This window comes from Hevea brasiliensis, chromosome 9 (assembly GCF_030052815.1).
Source record: "Hevea brasiliensis isolate MT/VB/25A 57/8 chromosome 9, ASM3005281v1, whole genome shotgun sequence".
Lineage (NCBI taxonomy): Eukaryota > Viridiplantae > Streptophyta > Magnoliopsida > Malpighiales > Euphorbiaceae > Hevea > Hevea brasiliensis.
Window position 1 is genome coordinate 21,704,029 of NC_079501.1, and position 22,981 is coordinate 21,727,009.

A 22,981-nucleotide genomic window follows, 5' to 3' on the forward strand; every position below is an offset into this window, starting at 1 on the left:
TATTTGTATAATAATTATGAATATTTGTCTTAATTTATATCTTGCTTTAAGTCAATTGCTCGTATGACATGTTAGTAAACATTTTATATATATATTTTTAATTAATTTGAAAATAATAAAGTAATTAAAACTAATTAAGTAATTACATTTATTAATTGCTATGAAGAAAATATATTATCCATAATTATAATAAGAATAAAAATTAATATTAGTTATACTTTAATAACTTTTAATTTTTATAACTAACATAATTTTAAATTTATCAATCAAATATATTCAAATATTATACATTTATATTTTTTAATCTATAAATTAAGATATATTTTTATGATTAATAAATTTTTTTTTACAAATATATAAAATTAATTTTATGAATATAAATATTTTTTAAACCGTACAATTATATTCTATTTAGAATATATAAATTAAATTAATTTCATAAATATATAATATTAAATAAATATTACTACTACTAAAATATAAAATAAACTTTAAACAAAATCAATCAATATATTTTATAAAATATAATAAATAATTATAATTAAATGATCGATCAAAATATTATAAATTTAATATATTTACAAAATCAGTCTCCGGACGCTAATATCATTAGCGTTTTTCAGGATGAGGAGGTTTGTCATCGTTTCATGGTTGAGGACGCTAATATGATTAGCGTTTTGCCGGCGGAGCGTTTTTCAGGTTCATGGTTGAGGACGCTAATATGATTAGCGTTTTGCCGGCGGACAGTCTTGGACGCTAATCATATTAGCGTTTTCCATGCTTGGCGGCCGGTTGCGCCGTGGGGCGCTATTTTGAATAGCGTCCTCACGTCCTTCGGCTTGGTCCTCCCGTCCTTCGGCTTGGTTCGGGCGGCGCTGTTGTGAGGACGCTATTTTGAATAGCGTCCTGACGTAAAAACGCTATTTTGAATAGCGTTTTTACGTCAGGACGCTATTCAAAATAGCGTTTTTCTTTGGGACGTGTTAGGACGCTATTTTTATTAACGTTTTTTGGCCTTCTCACCCCTTTCTCGTAATTTTCCCAAACTCTACCCCGTTTCGGTTTATTTTTTTTTAAATTGACCCTGTACGGTCAATTCCCCAAAAACTTTTGGGGTGGGGAAACCCACATGATGTGGAGTGCACGTGTGGCTACTCTATCCACGTGCACCTGATTTTATTCATTCATTTGTTTGATTATTGATTTGCCTCTTTGCTTTTACTCTTCTCTCTGCTATGATATTTCCTCCCCTCCCTCTTTTTTTTTTTTTTTTTTGTCTCTTAGCTAACTGTCTCATTCCTTCCCTTTCTTCTTCTCTTCTACCATCTTTTGCCTTCCCCTACCCTATTTTATTTTTCTTCATTTGTTTTACAGGAAAATTGAAAAAAAAAAAGTAAATGAATAATATATTTTTAATCATTAAATTAAATTATACTTCTCAATTTTTTTATTTATTAAAATAAATTATAATTAATAGATTATGTAATAAAATATAATGTTTATTATAAAAATAAAATTTAAAATGCATTTTGTAGTTAAATATACTTAAAAATTATCAACATGTTAATTAATTTAGTGATTATTCATTTTAAATTATAAGTTTAATATAAATATCTCTTCTTTATTTAAAAAATTTGTATTAGAAGAACATAATTGCATAATTTAATTTTTCTAATAAATATCTTACAGAGTTGGTGTATTTAAATTAATTTATGTTCATTATTATAGGATTCAATTATTTAAATGAAAAACTATTATAAATTACACCAATTAAAAATAAAAAAAATATATCTTTTTGCCCATCTCTTTAAAAAAGAAAATCTCATTTTTCTCCTCTCTCACATTCTTAATTTTGTTATGATCAAATTAATTATTAATTCTCTATTATGAAATTATTTATTCATTTATAATTTTTAAATTTTTATTAATTTAGTTTTACCAAACTTTAATCCATATTTTGATTTTTTAAAATTTAGAAGTAAATTTAAATTTGAGATCAAAATGTTAATTTTCATTAGAAAATTATTTTTTAAATTATTTTTAAATTTGAAAATTAAATAAATAAATTTTATTTTAAATTTATTTTTTAATGAAAACTAACATTTTGATCTCAAATTTAAATTTAAATTAAAGTTTAATAAAATTGAAATGCATAACAAGTAGGAAAATATAATTTTAGAAATAATTTTATTAATAAATTTAATCAATAAGAAATAAAATAAATTTATTAACAAATAATTATCATTTAATTTGGACATAAGAAATTTAAATTGTAAGAGAGGAAGAAAGAAAAGGGAGAGAGGTAAAATGGTAATGTGCTTTTTAGAAGAGAGTAGCAAAATTATAATTTCAATGGAGGATTGGCAATTAATGCACTCGGTATCATTGACTGTTAGATTCAGTACTTCTCTATATTTCAGTCTTAATTATTTTATTAATAAACATATCTCTTTGAAATAAAATTACTGAAATGCACAAAAGTTAAAAACCAGGACTGGAGTGTTGGTGGCATAGTTGAATCGGAGGCAGAGAGCTAGTTCACGTGTGCTTCACTGCTTGCTGGTCCATAGCTGGTTCCTCTGCTCAAGTCTCCATGTTCCATCCACAGTTTTTCATTTCAAAGTTACTATCTTTTCATCTTGTTCGTATAAAGTGAATCAGCTAATTTATTGGAACCTGTTGTTTTTCACAGAACTCTTGATGCATACATTTCATACTATTATAATTTTATAATTAATTTATCTTTATTTATAGTTTTTATAGTATAAATTAGTCTTTATTTAGTTAATTTTATATTTTCATGTTTTTTAGTTTAATTTATAGAAATTATTTATTTTATAGGTTAAAATTTGAAGAATTTTGATAATATTTTGATCATAGCGGCCATTTGAAAGAAATCATAGTCGAATTACAAAGTTTTAAAGAAAAAATTTTGAAGATGAGTTTTAAAGAAACAGAAAGCTGCACAACTTATAAAAAAATTTGTCTAACTTGTGTCACAAGTAGAAATAAAGTTTTTTTCTCAGGCCGAAAGTTACACAAACAAGAACACAACCTCATTTAGCCTGTATTGATGCACCTGATAAATTTCAGAATTGTCCAAAAAGTTACACAACTTGCAACACAAGGCGTAACACAACCAATTCAGCTTGTGTTGTCTTACTGAAAAATCTGACATGGCACTTTTTCTCCTCTGACCTAATACATTATTTTTTTTCTCCATAATCTTTTGTCTTTTAACCCATTTTTAGGGCAGACCCCTGAAGGCTATAAAATTATCTTTTTCTTTTTCTTACCCTAAAGAGAAAAGAGGGAGAATTTGCTAGAGAGAAGAGGAGAGAGAAGGGTATCCTTTGATCGTGTTTGCAGCAGCTGAACAGAACGTCTTCTCCAATGTTTCAGCAGTAGATTATTCATCATTTTACTGAGTTTCAACAAATTCTTCATCATTTTACTGAGTTTTTCTTTCCTTTAGTATAGATTTTCATTTATTCTTCATTTTTCTACTTGGGTTTGTCTTGAAACCATGATTTGTGAGTAGAACTTTGATATCCTAGAGATGGACATGTAAATATTGCCTTATAATTGATGTTGTGTCTGCAAGTGCACGGGTCACAGTAGTATAGTTTTAAAAATAATATTGTTCCCACAGGAATTATGCTTAAATTGGAAATAAAATAATAAGCTAATTAGAATGGTAAAATTTAAAGATATTAAAAATGAGATCTGAAATTTAAGATTGGTAATTGAGAAATTTAAGCTAAATCAAACAATTAACTAAATTAATTAAACTAGATTACCAAAATTTAAATTGAAATTGCTATTTATGAAATTTGGAGGAATTAAATATAAATTCAATAAAAATTAAAGTGATTCTAGAGATTGGATTTTCCATATTGTTTGCATGTGGTTTATCCCTAATTTAGCCAAACATATGAGAATTGCATTTTTGAGAGAAATTAATTCTTAATTCTTTGAAAACTTTTTCAAGCATTTCAAAGTTGGTATTCATTAAATCAAACCCTGTTTTCACGGTATTTCAAACCTAACAAAAACCCAATTAAAACTCTAATTGATTTTGGAAAGTCCCTTTAATCCTCTTAGCTTATCTCTAACACCAAGAAAACTAAGTTTATTGCAAGATTATCTTTCCCAAATATTCACTTTTCAGTCCATCTATTAAGGATTAAAACTTAACTTAATGAGGACCCATTCATCAAGCAAGGCAACAAGCATCACAAGCAATAAATCAAAATATAACAAACCTCATTTAAATGACTAAATCAGTTCAAAACCACAATACAAAGCAATATTTATAAACCCATCTCTAGAATCTCAAATAACTACTCACAAATCATAGTTTCAAGTCAAACCCAAGTGTAGAAATGAAGAAATAATGAGAATCTAAGTTAAGGAATAGAAAAACCCAGAAGAATGCTGATCAATCTGCTGCTGGAGAGTTGCAGAACGTCCTTTGCTGCTGCTGCAAAATGGACAGACGAGCCCCTCTTCCTCTCCTTCTTTCTTTTGCCAAAAATCTCTCCCTTCCTCCTTATGGCAAGAAAATAGATAAATGAGGTTTTATATGGGTCAGAGATTTGCCCTAGAATGGGTAAAAAGGTGGAAGATACCAGAGAAAATGAGGTATTAAATCAGAGTAACGAAAATGCCACGTCAGCCATTTTCAGTAAAAACGACATAAGCTGAATCAGTTGTGTCGCGGATTGTGTCGCAGGTTATGAAACCTGCTGCCTGAGAAAAACTGCATATCTGACGATCGACACAACCTACGACATAAGCTAAATCGGTTGTGCTGCAGGTTGTGCAGCTCTCGGCCTTTTTTTAACTCAACTTCAAAATTTTTGCAATTCAACTCTAATTTCCTCCAAATGACTGCTCTAATCAAAATATATCAAATTTCTCCAAATATAACCTACAAAACAAATAAATTTCAAAAGTTAAACTAAGAAGTGTAAAATTGTAAAATTGACTAAATATATGCTAATATCTATAGTAATAGCTATGAACAAGAGTAAATTATGTGTAAAAATTATACCTAAATGATGATATAAAATGCATGCATTAGTAATGTGGGATTTTAAACTGATTTCGCTATTTAAATGAGATTTGCTGCATTTTTTTATTTATTGCTTATGAGCTTATTGTCTTGTTTGATGAAATGCTCTCATTAAGTTAAATCTTAATCCTTTACAGATAGACTGAAAAGTGAATGTTTTGAATATATAATCTTGCAATGAACTTAGTTTTTTTTATATTAAAAATAAGTTAAGAAGATTAAGAGGAGTTTAAAGATCAATTACAGCTTTAAATAAGTTTTTATTAGGTTTGAAATACTGTAAAAATAAGTTTTGATTTGATGAAAACCAACTTTGAAATGCTTGAGAAAAATTTTAAAGAACAAAGAATTGATTTTATTCAAAACTACAAATCTCATGTGTTTGGTTAAATTAAGGATAAACAATATACAAACAATATTGAAAAACCCTATATTTATAATCACTTTAATTTTATTGAAGTTATATTTAAATCATCCCAAATTGGTAATTAGTAATTTCAATTTAAATTTTTAGTCATATAGTTTAATTAATTATTTCTTTAGCTTAAATTTCTCAAATATCAATTTTACTTTTTATTTTTTAAATTTCATTCTAATATCATTAAATTTTGATATTCTAATTAACTTATTTCTTTAATTTTAATTTAAACATAATTTTCTGTAAAAATAATATTTTAAATTATATATTACAATGATACGTGTGCATGCGAAAGCTATTTTATAGCACATCAAGTTTATTGGAACCTGTTGTTTTTCACAGTGCCCTTTTGTCAACTTCTAACCCTCTCGGTTGGGCTATAATTTCTCTCTTGTAATCTCAATCGATGAACATGTTTAGCAATCAGTTGAGATTCCATATATCTCATGGCACGACAGCAGAGGATCATGACAACTGACTAATTGTTAGAATTGAGGTTAACAAATTAAACAGAAAAGACATTTTTTGATATATATGTATGATGAATATGTGCTAGGTTGAGTAGACAAGAGCGGTCCTTGGGTAGCTACTTTTTGATCAATTGTCCAATGGACTAGCAGTGATTGTGGACTACAATATTTGCATGATTTTGATCCTACATGACCTAGCAGTAAGCTCATAATCCTATCAATCAATTGCCTTTTTGGAAATTCGTAGGCATAGGACATATAATAACAAATTTGACAGCCAACGATTGGAGAGGCAGAAAATAACTTAACCTTTGCATGTGCTTGACGAACTTGGCCATGCTAACTAGATTTATGGTATGCAGAGAAAAACAAGCCTGTCAACGTTGACAAAATATGGTTTTGCTGATATGAAAAATGACCCTTCAGTGTATATTTGTTTTTGGACTCATCACGATCAAGCATAAGTTGAAATGATTTAATTAATTTGTTAATTTCAATGAAATCTACCAATTAATCTTCCAATTAATTGATTGCATGCATATAAATTTTGTAGAAGCAAGCTGTCACCAATAAGATTGATTAATTAACAAGAATAATTAACAAGCATTTCCAGCTTTGAAGCATTGATTAGTATATGATATAGATGATTATGTGTCAACTTTTGGGAACCTGACATCCCTAGAAAGCACATAAATTATGAAATAAAATCAAGAGAAGCATTATCTAATTAATATTGAAAAGAAAGTAAGAAAGATTATTATTGACAGAATAGAGATAATCAAATATATATACTATATGAATGTAAGGCATCGCCCAATATGTGTGCTTGCAACCAAATTAAACGTATTTCAAATGATTCTTACTAAGTTGGCTCCACTTCCACAAGCTCAAAGCCACCCAATTTCCACCTCCCCATGTGTTAAGTTCCCCATTACATTTTGTTTTGATGCTTAAGTGCTTGTCTTTGCTGTTGTTTCTCTCTCTTACTCTTGCTTGAAAATTTTATTTTCTTTTGTTTTCTCACACTTAGCCCACATTAGGTGTAACTTTGCGTTATTAAAAAGGGAGAGAAGAGGGTTTCAAGACCCCATGTGATCTGGTGTGATCTTGGCCACAACGGACATGAAATTTTACCTCTGGTGGGACTCTAATGGGTCTGCCCTAATGCAAGAAACAACAATGGAAATTGGGACCCTATTGCACGTTACCCCCTCGTGGGCATATCGTAATCGTCCTTGGTACGTTTTGAGGACAATTGAAAAGCATCAGACAGTTTGTGAACCACCTTCTTCTAATTTTTTTTTAGGTCACCCAGAAAACAAAATGATCCTTTGTTCTCATCTTGTTCATGGATGCTTTCTTTATACCAAAATTTTATTGATACACAAATTGTTGGTCTTCTTGATCAATCAATCTGAAACTGAAGTGGGTTGTATAATTTTATTCAGAAAAAGCAAAGAAAGCAAGCGCATGACCATTTTTGCCATTATATATCTTGATTAATTCTATCCCCTGAATATCTTTATGGCTGCTGATCACATGCAAGTGGAAGATTACAGGGTTTGCTTTTGTTAAATAAACAAATGTTTTATCCCATTAAATACTTCAAGCCCTCATAAATATTGCTTAGTACTGATGTCTGATGCGATCTGCACACTATGGTATTATTCCCTTCCCTGAATGTCAAACAAGGCTATCAGTACTCTGGAAATTCATCAGGTTTTTGGTCTAGAACTTTAGGATCTCTACTGTTCCCTGTTATGGATATGCATTTCTAGCATGATAGATACCACTAAGATAAATTTTAAGAGTTGATCGTAATTTTTAAGAATTATAATAAATATGTCCCTAAATTTAAGAATATAACATAAAATTATTGAATTTTGAAATTTTATATAGTAAAATCATTATAACTTTTAATAACAAATTTATAAGTAATAAGTTGATGTGAACAATTCAAAATAGTGATAACGTGGATAATTGATATTATTTTTCGGAAGTAAATCCCTTTAATCAGTTGTTATATTATTCTATGGTTGATAATTTTTTCATAATTGATTTGTGAAAAAAATCATAGTAGGTTTTGCATAGAGGAGAGAGAATTGTCCATGTTATTGCCACTCTGAATTGCATAAATTAATTATTGTGAGTAAAAAGATTTGATTGTAAAAATTTTAAAATTTAATGATTTTATGTTAATTTTTATGTTACTTTGAATTATTTTTAAAGTAGTGAATAAGATAAATTAAAAAGAAAAAAAAAATCTACTTTCTTTGCTGAGTTGTAAATCTTTTATCTAATAATATCTATATTTTAATGTAGTTTAAATTTTCAAATGCTAGCCCACTACAAGCATCTCAAGTTATGTTGCAACATTCTTAAATCTTTTCTAAGTTACATTGAGCACAGTTCAGACGCCGTTTACTGGTCATGTATTGATCAACTTTAAAAGAAACAATATAGTATTAATTATTAAAGATGATAATAAGTTTAATAATTATTAAGTTATACTCATTTTACAAACTTCAAATGATTTTTTAATTTTAATATAAATATTTAATTTAACTTATATTAGATATATCCATATTAAAATAACTATATTCTTAATATGCAACCTTGAGATGGGTAAACAATGATCAAACCTATAATGAATTGAGTTTATGCTTTTTCTTGTCTATTATAGGCTAATAACATGCAATCCATTATTCTCAAACACAAATTAAGCAACATCGAAGCATGTTCCTAGTGGAAGTAGGGTTAGCTTAATCATGCAGATCTGATACAAAATCACATTATTATGCGTAATAGTAGTATTCATTATTTTAATTTGTTAATTTAAGATTGGTAACATGTGTTAGATACCTGCTAACGTACCTACTCACATCCTCCTCGACAATATATTTTTGGGTATACAAGCTTTCAACTGCATTGGTTTCTCCCAAAGTTGATGAGCCTCAAAAAAATTTTGACTTTGTGGCTAGGTTTGACTGATTTAAAGAAATAAAAATGGAGTTTTCAGACCTGCTGCATGCATTCTGGGTGTCTATCCATCATTACTGTGGACACAGTGAAGATAAAATTAATTTTCTTATTCTTCTGGGGGATTGTGTTCGTGTTGCTAATTGTGGTTATTAGAGCACTAATTACCTTTCTGCTTATATATATGCATATATATATCACATGAACATCTTAATTAATATATTAAATTATAAATCCAAAGAATGATAATAGTTTTTAATTGTAAAAGCATATCTAGTCAAATTACACAATCAACCAAATCTATCTTAGCATCCTAGATTAGACCATCCATTGATTGATAGGTGGTAGAAAAACTGTCTAATTCAAGTATGTATTTGTTTGTCTTAGGAATTTGGATTGGACTATAAATTAGGAATTTGTATCCTCTCAGTCACCTACCATGTTTGAATGATTTTCACCCTTTAATTCAAGATGTGTACTGATTGAAAATTTTTAATAAAATTTTAACGATAATATTATTTATTAAAAATTAAAATCTCAATTATTATTTTTAAATTTATTAATTGAGATTGTTGTAACATGGTAGACCATATTGCCAATGAGGGTTGGTTTAATTATCATTAGTAAGACTCAATAATACTCCAATTAAGTTGACAATTCAAATTTTACAATCGTAATTTTTTGTGGGCGATCCGTAAATTTTAGTGTAATTCCTTAATAAAGCTGATGGTATACCCTGCCCTTGGATTGGAGACACTCCCCTCACCTAAAATTTTTTCTGTTAAAAGAAATGGTAGACCATATTCACTCAAATTTAAGAGAGTATAATCTACAAATTATATATTTTTTATTTTTTTATAAATCTTTTAATCTTAGTTGGAATGGTTTATTTTTAATCAAATTAAAAATACATACTGACCTTGAATTGGAGAGACTCCCCTCCCTTAAACTTTTTTCTATTAAAAGAAATGCTAGACCATATTCATTCAAATTTAAGAGAATATTAATCTATAAATTATATATTTTTTATTATTTATAAATCTTGTAATCTTAGTAGGAATGGTTTATTTTTAATCAAACTATAATACAGACTTAGTATTGTGAATGAAATTAATTTGATTTATAATATCATTTTATTATAGTATTTTTATTTGATTATATATGGTTTAAATAGAAAAAAAAATGTTGTGGGATAAGCATGCCATTAGGAATTGTATTGAAGAATATAGGTGAGAAATTTTGGTAGTGATAATTCAATTATTGATTAAATGGACAAAGCCATAGGCCAGTAGGGATTCCCTACTCTCTGGCCCAATTTGTTGGGTGATCAGCTAGTTGGTTGGTTGCCCATCTCCACTGATAAATGAGAGTGAGATTTTTTTTTTTTTCCAAATTTTGTAATTAAGTTAACCTACTTTGATTCAATCATTCTTCTCTTGTAGCCCATTGGTCACACAGAAACAAGCATTAGGCAAAAATAAATCAAATATGCTTCATAAAATAAAGTATTCATTCTTCGAACATATGAAAATAATTGTGCAATTGACCATTTGTTCTTGAAATGCAAGTCATCCCACATTCTATTTTATTATTATTATTATTATTATTATTATTTTCAGATTGGTGGTAACTTTTTTTTTTTTTTGAATAAAATTGATTTTTAGTTTTCTTAGCCAATGAATAATCTTGAACTTGAAATTTCAAATCCATGGTGGATCTTTGAATTGAAGCCCAGATTTAACAAGGCCTATCAAGTCTGTATTCCCTGCGGTCCAAGGCTTCTTTCCCAGCCCACGTTTAATTTCATCCGTTCTTCTTCTAGCAAGTAGCTTGCAGTTATGTAGTATAAACTTTCAGTGCAATTGATGCACACAAACATTAAGTATCTTAATCTCAAATTTAGATGGCAAGCATTAGCAAAAATTAATCTCTTAATTTTTTTAATAATAATAAAAATAAAAATTTTCATATGGTATCTGGCACCCACCCAATTTGCATGCAAGTGTCTTCAGTCTTTTGGCGCTAAAACACATTCTGATTATCAAGAGAACAGAATACTAAACTATCATTTCATTCAAGTGTTAATCCATTTCAATATCACAAATTGAGGTGTAATGCAAAATTTCTTTCACTGCAGTTTATCTTGGGTAGAGCAGGCTGCTGAGAAACTTGTTCCAGGCTGCATGAAGAAAAAAAGAGAAAAAAAAAAAAAGAGAAAAGAAAATATAAATTGCTGGGCTAGATAAGTTCTCCCTAACGAAGATGACAAAGCTTAGCACATGGGTGGATTTTTTGAAATTTATTTGTTCATGCTATTAAAATTGCAACTATTAAATCTTTGATATGGGATTGATAAATCAACCAATTAATGCCAAATTTTAGCTTACCACACATGCATGGACATCATCACATCCACACAAGAGCTTCCCATTTAGTGTGTCCACAGCTTGGAATGATCCTCCTCCTTGACTCCTCTACACAAATAAATAAATAAATACATGTATAAAATTTAAAATTAAGACAAGGTGGTATCACGACTCAACTTTAGGCCATGAATTTTAATAAAAGCTTGCATATAATTTGCAACTCGTACCTTGTAATAATTGACAGCAACAAAATTTGCCCATCTGTTGCCAGCAGCATCATAACAAGTATGAAGCATGTCTATGAGTTCCCTAGAGTTATCTATGCATGTGAGTTCCTTCATAGGAATAGTCCTGAAGTAATTTACTAACACCAATGATTTACTCTTGTCATTGAGGGAAGGCGATTCCGCTCTATTAGGACAACTCCCTGCCTGCATACCACCATCCCCATCTGCAGAAACAATTAATTGATGTCCTATCATTATATACAGTACCACTATAGCTACATAAGAACAAAATTGGAAGAAAAAATCGGTTAATTAAGAGTCTCACACTGATTTTCAACCATGTAATTCCACTGGTAAGCAATTCCTTCAATTTTTTCTTTGGATTCAATTGATGTGAATACAAGTAGCCTCTGGTTATTTTTGATCATGTCCCTGACTAGAGGCCAATCCTGCCCATTTTTGGGCATGTTCCTTACTGGAAACCAGTATTTCATCAATCCAGCATCAGTGAACACCTTTGTTAATCCTTTAGGAGCTTGAACATAATCTTCCAAGATTATTGTGACAATTTCTGATGGATTTGCTGATAAGAAAGCTTCAATTTCCTTCAGGGTGTCGATAGCAGGCCCCTACTATGGAGGGGGAAAAACATATATCTATTCAGACATCCCCATAAAGAAAGAACAAAAACAGAGTCCTAAACTAGAAAAGAAATGAAAATTTAAGGATAAATATACATACAAATGCAGTATAGTCATAACAGTGTCCTTTAAATGAATGACACAGCCATACATCTCCACGAAAATCATAGGTATCCAGCATGAAGGCACGAACTCCATTCTAAGAATAAATGATAAAAGAAAAATTAATTAATAATGAACGTGTAGGAATGCATAAGAAAAAGGAATAGAAAACTTACATTTAGCTGTTGAGTGACAGTATCTTCTTGATTAGTAACAGTTAATCTAGGGACTCCAGTGTGAGATGGATATCCATCAATTGCATAGGCATTGTGGGTTGTCAAAAATGCATATTTGTTGAATGGCAGAGAATTATTCTATTGACAAAGAGGGGGAAAAATAGTAAGAGTTGCATTAGTTAACCAACAAACCAAAGGGTATTGTTTAAAAATATTAAAATGTAATTTTGCAGCTAAATGTGAAACTTCAACTACAAAATTCTCAGGATATTCTGTCTTTATATGCTAAATGTGAAACTTCAATTACAAATTTCTCAGGATATTTGTTCTTTATATGCTTTATTAAGCCTCAAAGTTCGCAGGGTATAATTTTATATTAAGTTATATTTAAAATATTAGAAATAATTATATCTAAATAATGTATAATTAAATAATTTTATATTTTAACTAAGAAAATATATTTTTCTAAATTCTTAAAATTTTTATATTATAATTTAGAATTTTGTAAAAGAATTAATTTTATTTATAATAATACCTTTTAAAAAAAATAATAATTATAAAAATTCTATTAACTTCATTTTTAAAAATAGGCCAGAGAATGGCCCTTGCTTTTTATTGCAACCGCTAAACCAACCCACCCATAGCCCAATGGCTATTGTGTTATCTCTTGTGAACTTCCTAGACACAGCCCAATCCCAAAAGTCATGTTTGCTAATGGTATCCTACTCCCATGAATCCATTCCTTTCCAGCATATTAAAAGAAAAAAAAAAAAAAGAAATAGAGAGAAAGTACCAGAAGCTTGAATTGGTCTGTGGCAGTCGATCTCACACATTTATAGCTTGAAAATCCTTCAACGCAGTAGAAACAATAGAGCCCAGATTCACAATCTTGGTCCGATGAGCATTTCTCCAACAGCTAAATCATTCAAACTATACACAAATCAAAACAAAAACCTGCAAGAATATGCATGTTCCTTAACCTGAAAAAGAAGAAGAAGAAGAAAATAAAATCTCGACACAAACCCCGCACTGTCCATGGGTGCAAGCAGAAGCTGTAGCTGTGGCAAGACTGCAGGTAAGCACCGAAGCTGTAATAAAAATAAAGCTTTCAGAAAGACCCATTAAGGGAAAGATTGAAGGGAATGGCAAAAAGGGCAGGGATCGATGTGTGATGTAGAATCGATAGGTTTTGGCAAAGATAAGGAAAGGAAAGTCCAGGAGAATATGCTAAACTAAAATGCCAGAAAATTATTGAAACTTGGTTGGGGCGTCCAATCAGCGAGACGGAAACTGGCGTAGAGAGGTGCCATGAAAATGAAAGCATGAATTGTTGGGAGAAAGATTTGATTATTTTATTTATTTATTTTGATAAAGAGATTTGATTATTTTATTTGTAGTTGGGACTTGGTAGATGGCTTATTATTATGTAAAATTTTATTTCATATAATATATCTATTTATGTTGTGGTTTTAGTATTAAAGTATCTGATTAATTACGATTTGGACTATATTGTTTAAGAAATTATAATTTAAAATTTTCAATTTAAACTTAATAATAATTTTTTCTGATTAAAAAAAACTTAATACTAATTTTTAATATGTAAAAGGTCTATTTTGACTTTAAACTCAGCGCTTAAACTCTTTGTAGGTTCAAAGAAGCCCTCAATTATTTAAAATAGCATATTTAACTCCAAAACTAACATATATCAGTTCATGTAAAAACCAACCATTAGTCATGTGATCATGTAATGACCAGCGTCTGTTCCCTTCAACAATCTATCGTCATCTTAAGACCAAAAAAATCCTATGTTGCCAAGCTTTATTCTCATTGGGCGATCAAGTTGATTCTCAAGGCAAGCTGCAACTGTCTCCACTAATCGTGATAAATTTATTGGAAGTGAAGCTGATATCTAATGCTCATGCACAACTTATGCAGGCCCAGGAACCATGCATAAAATTCAAGTGGGCAAAGGAGTCTTCTTGGTTCTGTAGCAGACCCCAAATGTTCATCGTCTGCCAAAAATGCCACGTACATGAAGACAACCATGTACGGATTTAGAGGTGAGCAGTGATCTTAGTGGCTTTCAACCTTACAGCTATGGTGGTGGATTTCAATTCCCTGCCTTTCTAGTGGTTCATCTGAGGAGGCTTCCTTTCAACTGCACTGATATAGACATCAAGTTCTTTGCTGGATTAGACACTGCGGATGTACTTATTTATAACCAGCTATCTCAACAAGGTGAAAAAGAAGTCAATAAGAATGGACAGTTCATAGGAGAGGCCTTTGCCGTCGTTACAGGGTTCATGCAGGTTGAGTTTGCTTCAATTTAAACGGCGTTTCAATAAGGGCTTCTTTAAATTCAAAAAAAAATTAAAAGTTTATTTGAATTTTAGCTAATAATTTAAGGCTAAATAGGCCTTTTGATTTTTTTAATATTATTATAATTTTTTTAGTAAAATTTGTTTAAGTTTTAGTTAACTTATAATAATCTTTAATTTGGCATATTAACTCTATTAAAGTGAATAAGTTTTATGTGACTTAGCTTTGGAAAAAAAAAAATGAAATTGATTTTTTAATGAGAGGGAATTGATTTTAAATATAATTCAAATTTGAGTTGAGGCTGTATAAATATGGAAATTGAAGATGTAAATTTGCTCTATCAACATCATTATTATAACATCTTATTAATAAAATTTTAAAATAAAATTAATAATTTGAATTTGAATTAAATTAATAAGATTCTACATAACGGAGGTCATCTTTTGAATTATATTTTTTGAGGGAAGGAGTTCATCATATAATTGACCACATATTTCACTGTTATTTTTTATTTTTATCCATAGTTTAATCTTATTTATAATGTTGATCAAATGGGATCTCTTTGCAATTAAAATAAGATAAATGAAATATAAATTAAATTTATCTATAAATTTTAGTTCAACAGAATTGAAATTTTCTTCATGAAGATTAAATTTATGATGCTGTGCAGCTGCCAATTCTTTCTTTCACAATTATAAGTTGGGATCAAGATTGGTGTAGAACAATATAGCAACTTTAACAAATTAATCTATCTCAATTTTATTATAAAGAACACTCTCCAAATCTTATTCAAAAACAACTATGCAAATTTCATCTCACAGAAATTTATCTCAGGAAGTGCAGGCTCTTGAAGTTGATCCAGGCTGCAAGAAGTTGGAAGAAGATTTAACTAATTAACTTGATAATAATTGATAAGGAGATTAATCTATGGAAAAATGGTAGCTTAATTACCAGGCAAGCATGGATGTCATCACAACCACACAACAACTTCCCATTCAGAGTGTCCACTGCTTGGAATGATCCTCCTCCTTCACTTCTCTGCATAAATAATCAAGTGTAAATTTTCAAAAGTAAAGGTGGGAAACTTGAAGATTGCAACCAATAGTAATACTACCTTGTAATAATCAACAGCAACAAAATTAGCCCATCTGTTGCCAGAAACACCATAACAAGCGTGAAGCATATTTATGAGATCCCCGGAGTTATCTTGACATGTGAGTTCCTTCATGGGAATAGACCCGAAGTAATTTACTAACACCAAGGATTTGCTCTTGTCATCAAGGGAACTTGATTCTCCTCTATTTGAACAACTTCCTGCCTTCATTCCATCTTCCCCATCTGCACAAAATAATGTTCCCAAATAGTTACTGCACGCTAATATATGGTCAATCAGTTTAATTACAATGAAATTGGGAACAACTTACAGTGATTTTCAACCATGTAATTCCATTGGTAAGCAATTCCTTCACTTTCTTCCTTGGATTTAATTGAAGTGAACACAAGGAGCCTCTGGTTATTTTTAACGATGTCACTGACTAGAGGCCAATCTTGGCCATTTTTAGGCATGCTTGTGACTGGAAACCAGTATTTCATCAACCCAGCATCGGTGAACACTTTTGTCAGTCCATTAGGGGCTTGAACATAGTCTTCTAAGATTATTGTCACAATTTCTGATGGATTTGCTGATAAGAAAGCTTCAATTTCCTTTAGTGTGTCAATCGCAGGACCCTACTAGGAAGGGAAAAAATGGATATGCATTTCATACTTTTGCCTAAAATTTACTGAAGAATGAGAAGATCTAAAATCACCAAGGAATTAGCATACATACAAATGCAGTATAGTCATAACATTGCCCTTTAAATGAATGGCACAACCATACATCATCACGAAAATCATACGTATCAAGCATCAAGGCTCGAGCTCCATTCTGAAAATTCAAAAAAAAAAAAAAAAAAGACCCAAACATATTGAAAGTTTAATTGATGATCAAGTACAAAAATTGCTGGAAAAAAAAAAAAAAGAAATATGGTTTGAGTTGCGGGAAGCTTACATTTAGCTGCTGAGTGACACTGTCTTCTTGATTGGTGAAAGTGACTCTAGGAACTCCAGTGTGAGATGGATATCCATCAATTGCATAAGCATTGTGGGTTGTCAAAAATGCATTCTTGTTGAAAGGAAGAGAATTGTTCTATTACAAACAGAGAGAAAATAATATTACTGTATTCTTTTTTTACAAAGTAAATATGATATGTTAGTGAGTTCAATGATTATGTGTTTACTCGCCAAAAATTAAATTTAAACTCAATGTTAATTTCTTAAAAATTAAAAGAAAACATCACGCGAAAGTAATGTGAAAGTAATGTGGCTGTGAATTGTGGACTCCTTTGAGAAAAAGTGGGAAAGTGCCCAATTGCCTAAAAGTCATGTTTTTATTAGTGATCAACATTTCATGGGATCAAATGTTTATCTCCATACTTGAATGAAAAAAGCTATGAAGAGAGATAGAAAGAGAGAGGGGATACCAGAAGCTTGAATTGGTCAGTGATGGTTGATCTTACACATCTAGAACCTGAAAATCCTTGTGGGCAAGAGAAACAATAAAGTCCGGCTTCACAATCTTGGTCCGATGAGCATTCATCTAATAGCTAAAAACAAATATTGAAACTAAACAGAATCAGAAGTTTCTTTAATTTGATCAAAATTTTACCAAAATAAGAAATAGGAAAACTGTTTCTTGACATTTTAAACAGGGAGACTTGCACATACCCTGCACTCTCCATTGGAGCAAGCTGCAGCAACTCTAACAAGCAATGAAGCTGTGATCAAAATCAAGTTTCGATAAATACCCATCTAAGCTAATGGAAGAAGAACTCAGAATTTTAAGATTCAAGGGAAAGGAATTCCCAAAAAAAGGGCAGGGGTAGAAGTGATAGGTGTACACAGCATAGGATTATGGGATTTCTGGCGAGGAAACAGAGGAAATTCCAGGGAAATCATGTACAAGTTCGAGAGTGTCAAATGGAAAATGCCAAAAAGAGCAAAATGGGGAAGGGTTGGCCATCCAAATCAATGACAAAGGACGTTAGGAGGGAAGTCTTAAGCGAATTGCATTGATGTCCATAGGAAAGTGCTATAAAGCTTTTGGGGTTTTGGCAGCTTGCCTTTGTATTGTTAAATACGCCTTCTTTGCATTGTCAAACACGTTATGAAAGGGCATATTAGCCTATTAGGAGAAACAAAATGAACATTTTTAGTAGTTGATTTTATAAGCTAGCTTCTTTTGTTTATTTTCTGTTAAGTACAATAACAAAGGTCCAGAAAAGTTTTTTTCCTTTTTTTTTCAACAGAAAAAATATTCAATGAAGCTGGCAACAAAAATTTGGATCGATTCTGGTTTGATTTTTGATCGAAATGGGCAGTTATGGTTCATGAGAGGGAGGGACATAAACCAAATTGAATGAGGCCAGTTTCTAACAGTTTCGACCCAGGTTGTATGTGGTTTTCTGTGGCAAGTTTGAGCAGGCTTAGTTCTAAATTGGCAAATATTAATTTTTTTAAAAAAGTATATTTTTTAAAATTATGTTGTATTATTTAAAATTAAGAAAATAAAAAATTTAAATAAAATTTCTTTATAATAACTGAATCAATATATATTAATAGCCTCAATAAGAAATAAATGACCAATATGACAATAAACACAAGAAAATTTGTGCATAACATTATTGAAAATTTGTAAAATATTTAGTATTTTCTTGTAGACATTTCAATTATTTTTAAACAAAAACACACAATAATTTTTTATATTCATATATCTGATTAAGTGAAAATTATTAAATATATCGACGCCAGTATTGATGTGAAAAAAATTTTATATATCTGTAGATTAATGTGTTGACTCTTTTAAGATGGAAATTGACAAGGTCAAGAGAAGGATATTTGACTTTGAAACATTTGATCAAAAGCATGGATACCCATTGTTCCAAAACTTTGATCAAAGGAAAATTCAATTTTCCTAATTTTCCTTTGTCCCTGTAACTTGTTGAACACTTTGAAAAACCTCTATTTGACATTTTCTTTAAATGCTTGGATAAGTAAAAAAAAGAAAAAATAATTTGGGAAAATATAATTTTAAAATATAGAGAATTTGGGAAAAAATAATGGGAGAAAAATTATGTCAATAAATGAATTATTTGAGATTTGTGGGTACTGAAGTAATGAGAAATGAGCGAAATTAGAGGAATAAGCGGAGCTTGAGAAATTAGAAGAATGAGAAGAAAATAAAGAATTGTTAGTGTGGTAAGAAAATTTGATTTGGTGGGTATTTATTGGCAAATTTAAAATTTGATTGGACTAGTTTTGATCCAATTTCCATGGACATGCCTAAATCCTTATGGACAGCCCTGCCATAGTCTGGATTGGGCCCAGACGCGCTAGGATCAAACTCGGGATCGAAATCGATTAATGGTTCATGGGCTCAAGCCAGACCAAAACCATATTTGCCATTGAACCTTGAAGCAGACCAAAATCAGTGATTAGGCTTATTGATTCGGTTCGAGCAACTCTTTTTTTGGGGGAAAAAAAAAATGTTTTCCACTTGTGACCGTTGATGTGAAGAAAGCGAGAACATCCTCTATCATCCCTTGTGACTTATTTTAAAGGGAAGTCTTACGTTAAAGGATTGGCCTTAGTCATTTGCGTTTCGTTATAACTATTTTCCTAATGATAAAGATTTCAAAAAAAATCTTGGATATCAAGCATATTAACGAAATTGTAAGTGCTAGCTTGTAATCTAAAGAAGACTTTCCATTATTAGTCTACGATTGAAGCAACTTAATAACCTCGTTCTATTCATAATGTACTAATTACAAGGGCAGTCTCTGGAAACAAACACAAATTTGCACAACTGTATAAAAACTGGAAAAATGAAGTTACCGACGTAATACGCTTCTATATTTGGAAGTATAGTTTCTGTGGATTGTACATGTTTTGGAGCCATGATATTATTTATCGTTGTCGGAGAAGAAATGGTTAATGGCAGGCATGATTTCTGGGCGGCGAGTTCGAAGGAACTTCCGGAGGCCATGCTCGACATACTTCTCTCCTTCCTCTTCGTTTTCCAGCACTGCCATGCGGCGGTGATCTTTGTTGATCCTGTGAATCAATTGCAGCGCCAAAGAATTATATCGTTGGTCAAGAAAATAAAATAATTTTAGTTAATGAATTAGTTCTTTCATTGCCAATAAAGAATAGAATTGTTGTTGAATTTAATACCTGACATCCGGGTTCAGTAATATGTTCCTAGTAAGTTGGAAGATACACATGCTTGTTACAAAGGTCATTGCAGCCATTAAAGGGTAGACCTGGTATAACATGTGAGTAATAAGATAATCACATGTACATATTCATAATTACGGAGGCACAAGCCAAAAATTACTGTTCTAATGATTAAGGAATTGAAATTAATAAATATAAAAATGTTTAATGCCTGATTAGTGCTTACCTCTGGTTTCATCCAACGCCCCATTATGAGACAGTAATTGTAGTCTAGCTATGTGAAATTAAAGAAATGCTTTAATTGCTCCTCCTACCTGGAAAGATTTTGCAACTTTAGGCACAAGTGTTCAGGCAACTACTATTTCATTTATATTGTAAATTTGCATATATTATATATATATATATATATATATATATATATATATAGTGTTATGGGATGACATTGATCGCAACCTGAAGCTACACATTTCAGTGGGCTGAAGTTAACCCATATCGACTAGTGCAGGCGCAAAACCAGGGGCATTAGCCTCATGTTTTTATCAACAAACTCAATTCTGTAACTTGTTGACAAGTAAAAGCTTTTGGAACCTATCTGACTACAATTTATAATTCCCTTTTAATATTCAAAATACAAAAATTAATGTGGCGATGAAACCGGTTGAAAATTTTATATATGTGTTATGGATTGGAAGTGAAATATATTCTCAAAAATTGACAAATTTAGGATTAATCCGTTAAATCCAAACGCAAGAGGCAGTTTTAATATTGCTTCCTTGACGTATGGGAAACATAGGCACAGGCTAGGCAGGTCATTCTATCATGCCATTTGACTTTTATATCCTCGCAGTGCATATCTTTATGTATCTTGTCTCATCTCAAGCCATTTGTTCGACAAATTTTTATCTACATCAAACCAAATCAATATACATTTATCAACAGAAAATTATTATAATTATAGTTAATACATCATTTATTGATTGACTTAATGTATATACTCGAATATATACTTAGCTTAATGGATTGGTAACCTTTTTTATTTCTTAATTCCCACTGTATTATTATTATTATTATTATTATTATTTTAAATTTTTTAAATCAACTTGGTGATCAAAATTCTAGAAATTAAAAGATTTTTTAGTTGAATGGGTCAATTTAGAATAAGAACATTGAACACTTGATGGCCGGTTTGAGGAGAGTTCTTGAAATTGCTATTGAAAATTATTTTGAAGGCAAAAGAGTAATTTTGAGCCTTAACTTTGGTAAATAGTCATATGACCTAAACCAAATCTACTATGAATATAAAACACAAATATATAAGATTCACCTATTTAACACGTGAATCCCACCACACATCCTGTATCTTAAATCTATATAGATTCGGATATAATCAAGAAAAATCATAATCATATTAATCTTTTAAAAAATTTACAGTTAAACAAAATTTTCATAATTTAATTTGAGTTAGATAAATTTAAAATCAATGTTGTTAAAAAATAGTAAAATTGATTATTAATGAATAAAATATTAAATTTATATTTTAAATAATTAAAATATAGGCGGATATGTGGATCAGGTGTTTCCCTCTATCTCGCGATCCACAGGCTGTGTTTTGATTTTGTTTAGTTGTGTTTATTGAATCTCTTGCTTTTGGTTTTGATTGCAGCTGCATATGATCCCTTGGATCCAGCTGGTAATATCAGCATCCAATGGGATATCATGGCTTGGACTTCAGGTGGCAACACGGTCGAGAGGAGAGAGTGATCAGGAATTGGATACACCTAATCTCATGATGGAGTGTGCTCATGCCTGCACATGCACCAACTAACAAATCTTGTTTGATTAAAATTCTCAGTGATGATATGCATGGTTCTGTTGCAAATATTTTCCATGCTTTGGTGACATTGTGCAATTCCAAACGTTCCGGCACATCTTAAAACCTGGCTGGACCATAGGCTGGGCATGAACGAAGAAAGAAATAATATGGTCCATGCTTGGTGCTCAAGCTACTGAAGAAGGCTACTGCTCCAAGTTCAAAGCGACATTCCTCACTGCTGCAAGAGAACTCCTGCAGATTGGACGCTTGATGCTCCATACAACCAACAATTCACCAACTGTTGCAAAGGTGGAGTAGTGTCAGCATGGGGCCAAGATCCCGAAGCTTCTATTTCCCAGTTACAAATTACTGTTGGGTTAGCTGGTACTTCAAATAAGATTGTTAAACTTCCCAAAAACTTCACCTTGCTTGGTCCAGGACCTGGATACACTTGTGGCCCTGCAAAGCTTGTGCCAGAAAAGTCAAGCCCTGAGTAAGTTTCTGTGCCTTGCTGGTTCTGTTTGTCCTTTTCTTTGTTCAGTTACAGATGATGATATCTTTGTTGTTGATTTTAGCCTGAGAATAACACTTCTCCTTTCTTTTTTTTATCTTTTTCTTTTTCTTTATACAGTGACTTGGAAGGTAACCTGTGTTACAAAAATAAAATCCGAGAAACAAACAATATTTTTATTGAATGAAAAGAAGTTTTTTATACAACTCAAATCGACTTAAGTAATAATTGATTGTTTTATTTATATAGCATTAAAACTTAATTAAATAAAATAAAATTTCACATATATCACTACTTTAAAAATTGAAATCAATACAAAAATTTTAAAAATTATTAACTCTAAAATCTTGTAAGAGATTATGAACTATGCGCATATTCACAATTTCTGGTTACGTCTCTTTCTCATCCTGAAGTCGTGATTCCAAATTTCCTAAAGCGGTGGAAGCAAACAAGTCAAAGAAAGAAACCACACCTCTTCTCCAATGCACACACCATATGTGCCTGCCCAATTCGAGTTCACTGGCATTTGAAGCTCAATCATGAGGAGTACTGGTGTGTGAAGATAGCAATGGTAAATTTCAACTACGGGATGAGCTACTCGCTTTCAT

The 22,981-nt window shown here is 30.8% G+C and overlaps 3 protein-coding genes across 3 annotated transcripts; all 3 read right to left on the reverse strand.

Annotated features, from left to right (window-relative positions):
* Window positions 1–10,982: 10,982 nt before the first annotated feature.
* LOC110672388 (PI-PLC X domain-containing protein At5g67130) lies at window positions 10,983–13,794 on the reverse strand. The gene is made up of 8 exons (XM_021835155.2): window positions 13,480–13,794; window positions 13,250–13,372; window positions 12,457–12,594; window positions 12,279–12,377; window positions 11,863–12,166; window positions 11,538–11,761; window positions 11,332–11,418; window positions 10,983–11,123 (listed from the first exon to the last, which is right to left on the reverse strand). The coding sequence occupies exons 1-8, from the start codon at window positions 13,576–13,578 to the stop codon at window positions 11,073–11,075; spliced, it is 1,125 nt and encodes a 374-aa protein (XP_021690847.2). The 5' UTR covers window positions 13,579–13,794; the 3' UTR covers window positions 10,983–11,072.
* A 1,715-nt stretch (window positions 13,795–15,509) lies between these two features.
* On the reverse strand, window positions 15,510–17,920 carry LOC110672389 (PI-PLC X domain-containing protein At5g67130). The gene is made up of 8 exons (XM_021835156.2): window positions 17,542–17,920; window positions 17,298–17,420; window positions 16,826–16,963; window positions 16,604–16,702; window positions 16,200–16,503; window positions 15,890–16,113; window positions 15,727–15,813; window positions 15,510–15,638 (listed from the first exon to the last, which is right to left on the reverse strand). Exons 1-8 carry the CDS (start codon window positions 17,623–17,625, stop codon window positions 15,606–15,608), a joined length of 1,092 nt encoding a protein of 363 aa, XP_021690848.2. The 5' UTR covers window positions 17,626–17,920; the 3' UTR covers window positions 15,510–15,605.
* Window positions 17,921–19,595: 1,675 nt separating this feature from the next.
* LOC110647656 (uncharacterized) lies at window positions 19,596–20,410 on the reverse strand. The gene is made up of 3 exons (XM_021801604.2): window positions 20,276–20,410; window positions 20,047–20,135; window positions 19,596–19,926 (listed from the first exon to the last, which is right to left on the reverse strand). Exons 1-3 carry the CDS (start codon window positions 20,297–20,299, stop codon window positions 19,776–19,778), a joined length of 264 nt encoding a protein of 87 aa, XP_021657296.2. The 5' UTR covers window positions 20,300–20,410; the 3' UTR covers window positions 19,596–19,775.
* Between the last annotated feature and the right edge of the window lie 2,571 nt (window positions 20,411–22,981).